The sequence below is a fragment of the Humulus lupulus genome, chromosome 2 (genome assembly GCF_963169125.1).
Source record: "Humulus lupulus chromosome 2, drHumLupu1.1, whole genome shotgun sequence".
Classification (NCBI taxonomy): Eukaryota; Viridiplantae; Streptophyta; class Magnoliopsida; order Rosales; family Cannabaceae; genus Humulus; species Humulus lupulus.
Window position 1 is genome coordinate 50087025 of NC_084794.1, and position 3307 is coordinate 50090331.

Sequence of the window (3307 nt, forward strand, 5' to 3'; positions counted from 1 at the left end):
AGAAAAAAGATTCAAAGTAAGATTTGGAATATGATATACATCAGAGAATGACATTTTTGGAGTGCAAATCGAGCCAATCCCTGCTAATGGCATGGGAGTGCCATCAGCGGTCATGACAGATACAGAGGGTGCTGATTTAATGGACAAGAAGGTATTGGAATTAGGTGACATATGATGTGAAGCTCCAGAATCAAGGACCCATATAGAGGAAGATATACCTACTGTACTACTAGAAGGCAAACCTATGTGTGAGGAGGCTGACATGGTGTGTGGCTACAAGGCAATGAACTTCTGAAACTGCTCTGTGAGTGTATCAATCGAGGTACTAGGAGTGCTTCCAGAATCTGCAGGTGGAACAATAGCTTCCATGTTCGAAGACATAGAGTGAAGAGGTCGATGAGGTTGGTTGCCAGATTTCCAGTGAGGAGACTGATTCGGTGATTGCGCCCTGTTCAACAGTTTGGGACATTGAGCCTTCCAGTGTCCCTTTTGCTTGCAAAAACTGCATTCGTCGTAGCCAACATTGGCTTGAGTCTTGTGTTGATTGTTGGAGGCTGGCCGATGAGGAACTGCAAAGACAGAGGGATTCAGAGAAGGAAGAATCCCCTTTTCCGCCCCCCCCCCCCCTCCCCTTTATCAACACAAGACTTCAAGCGAATCTCTTCTGCTAACAACTCATTAACCACCAAATCAACCGACGGAAGAGGAATGCGATGCAGGATTGTTCCACGAAGACCTTCAAACTCATCTCGAAGAGCCATCAAAAACTGAACCAGACGTTGTGCGTCTCTCCGAGCAATGTAAGGGGCAAATGCACGTAACTCCGCTGATTCAGTCAAAGCAAGCTGATCCCACAAATTAGACATAGCAGAATAAAATTCCTGAACGTTCATGCTATTCTGTTGAAGGGCCCGAATGTCAATCTCCAACTGATACTGCTTTGCGAAATTAGACTGTGTATACAGCCTTTCCAAGTGCTCCCAAACTTCCTTCGCCGTCTCATATTTCGTCAATTGGATACCGATTGATTGTTGAACTGAGTTGTTGATCCAAGTGATGATTTTCGAATTGTTGGCATCCCAAAGATCCAACTGTTCTACAAAGCTCTCATCCTTATCGTCCTTCGATTTCGTGGAAGTTCCAGAAACATAACCCCACATACGTTTCCCTTTTAGAAAGTTTTTCATAACATAATGCCAATGCGAATAATTTTGCCAATTCAATTGCACATTAATGGACTGAAGTGAATCATCTTTTACGCCAGCCATGACGAATAATCGAAATCCAAATAAACAGAACAAAGTGCGAAATCACCAAGATTGGTGCGAAAACCTCAAAATCAAAACCAAAGACAGAGCCAAATTCCTAAAAAAAAAAAAATCGGGTCGTTGCCTCGAACTCCACTGATACCAGATTGTAATCCTAGCGCAACCAAGTCGAGGATACTGTAGAACATTTCTCTAATACTATGATAATTTTGCAAAATAAACAAAATGAGATTTGAGAGAGAATGAATCAAAAGGGAGGCTAAGTTTTCATTATATCAAAAGAGATGAAAATAAAAGTATAAGAGCAACAAAATATATAGCCAAAATAATGAGAGGCTAAAAGACTAAACTACCCTTACATATTAATAAAACTTATATTATTAACAATATCATATTTAAAAAAATTTAATTAATTAATTATTTATTTTTATTTAAGTTTAAGTCATATTTAATATCTACCGTTAAATATAAGAATATTCTGTTAAATATAAGAATATTTCATTAAAGTTAACGAAAAATAAATAAAAAAACCTATAAAACCAAAAATTTTCATGATCTACACACTTTTTATATATAAGAGTTATACAAATTTAAGAAATAATTATAAAGTTAATAATAAAATAAATATTATAAGGGCAAGATGGTAAAACTCATTCTGTGGAACTGACATTACAATTTTTTTTTTAATTTTAACCAAACAAAAAAATAAATGAAAACGGATTGCTTTATATTACATTCCATTCATTTTGGCTAATCAAACATAAATATTGTTTAACATTACTTTAATTTAATAACAACTACTTCACCATAAAAAAGATTTTTTTTTCTCAATCAATTCCGGGTTACATAGTTTTTGAGTAATTTCTTGTTCTATATATATTTTTTTCTTTTCTTTTATTTATTTGTAATAAAATAATTATTTTAGGAACGCTTTTGACATAAGATGAATTTTTAGGGAGATATTTTTCTTCCAAAAAAAAATTGTACACAGCGCATTATGATTCTTTTTCTTTTGGTTTTATTTATTCATCAAATCAAACCGCATAGTAAATTTATTATTATCACTATTAAGGTGTAAAATTCCCATAACAACAAATTTCTAATAAATTCGGAAAGATTGTAAATGAAATCTTTAATTAATGCACTTGTTGACGCCGTTTTTCGTCAACTTAAAATGTAGAGCACGTAAACAGTAATGAATTATGGCTAGAAGAAATACAGTAAAACAAAGAGAGTTTTTACGTGGTTCAGCAGTTAACTCTGCCTAGTCCACGAGTCCTTTTTATTAAGACTTTGGAAATCTCTGAAAATTCTTCAAGAATAAATTCTCAAGAGGTTCTCTCAAGATCATAAAATTTCGATCCTTTACAAAGGTGCATGACTTCTCTATTTATAGAGGAAGTCTCAGAATACTATCCCACACGTCTCTGGGAAGTTATCTTTTACATTAATAAATTTAATGGCTTTAAAAGCCTGTAACCCCTATATACAAGGAAACATCCCCTGAAGACCAGGGGGCGTATAACTGACTAATAAATATCCCCTTATTATATGGAAGTTACAACAATAAATGTAGATTGCGTCTCTCCAAGTGACTTACTAAGATGTTCGAAGTCAGCAATCAACATCGTCAGCGTCGTACCACCCCAGGTCTCTGAGTGACTTTCGAGTTGTATTATTTTCTCAAAAGCAACTTAGAATGAAACACCGAGCTCACACTTAAGCCAAGCTCTGGCCACTGGATCCGAGGTCACACGACAATGAACGTATCACGACGTTCTGTCTTCCGAGCTTGCAAGGCTTTGAGACCGCCATTTCGAGGTTGCCATCTATTTTGAAGGTTCGACGCCTAGGTTGCGAACATGTATTCTATATATTGCGAGCTCACACCTGAAAAATCCAGCTTTCGAGATCACAATTCTCAAGGCTCGAAATATGGGTGTAACATTTTGCCCCCTCAAAAGTATTTGTTCGAATCCTATGAGAAGGAAACTTTTGAACTACTTTTTTCGAGAACTGCACTGTCACACATGTTCGGG

The 3307-nt window shown here is 36.0% G+C and overlaps 1 protein-coding gene across 1 annotated transcript; it reads right to left on the minus strand.

Moving 5' to 3' along the window:
• Positions 1–273: 273 nt before the first annotated feature.
• On the minus strand, positions 274–1268 carry LOC133814230 (uncharacterized). The gene is made up of 2 exons (XM_062247220.1): positions 644–1268; positions 274–569 (listed from the first exon to the last, which is right to left on the minus strand). Exons 1-2 carry the CDS (start codon positions 1266–1268, stop codon positions 274–276), a joined length of 921 nt encoding a protein of 306 aa, XP_062103204.1.
• Positions 1269–3307: the final 2039 nt, after the last annotated feature.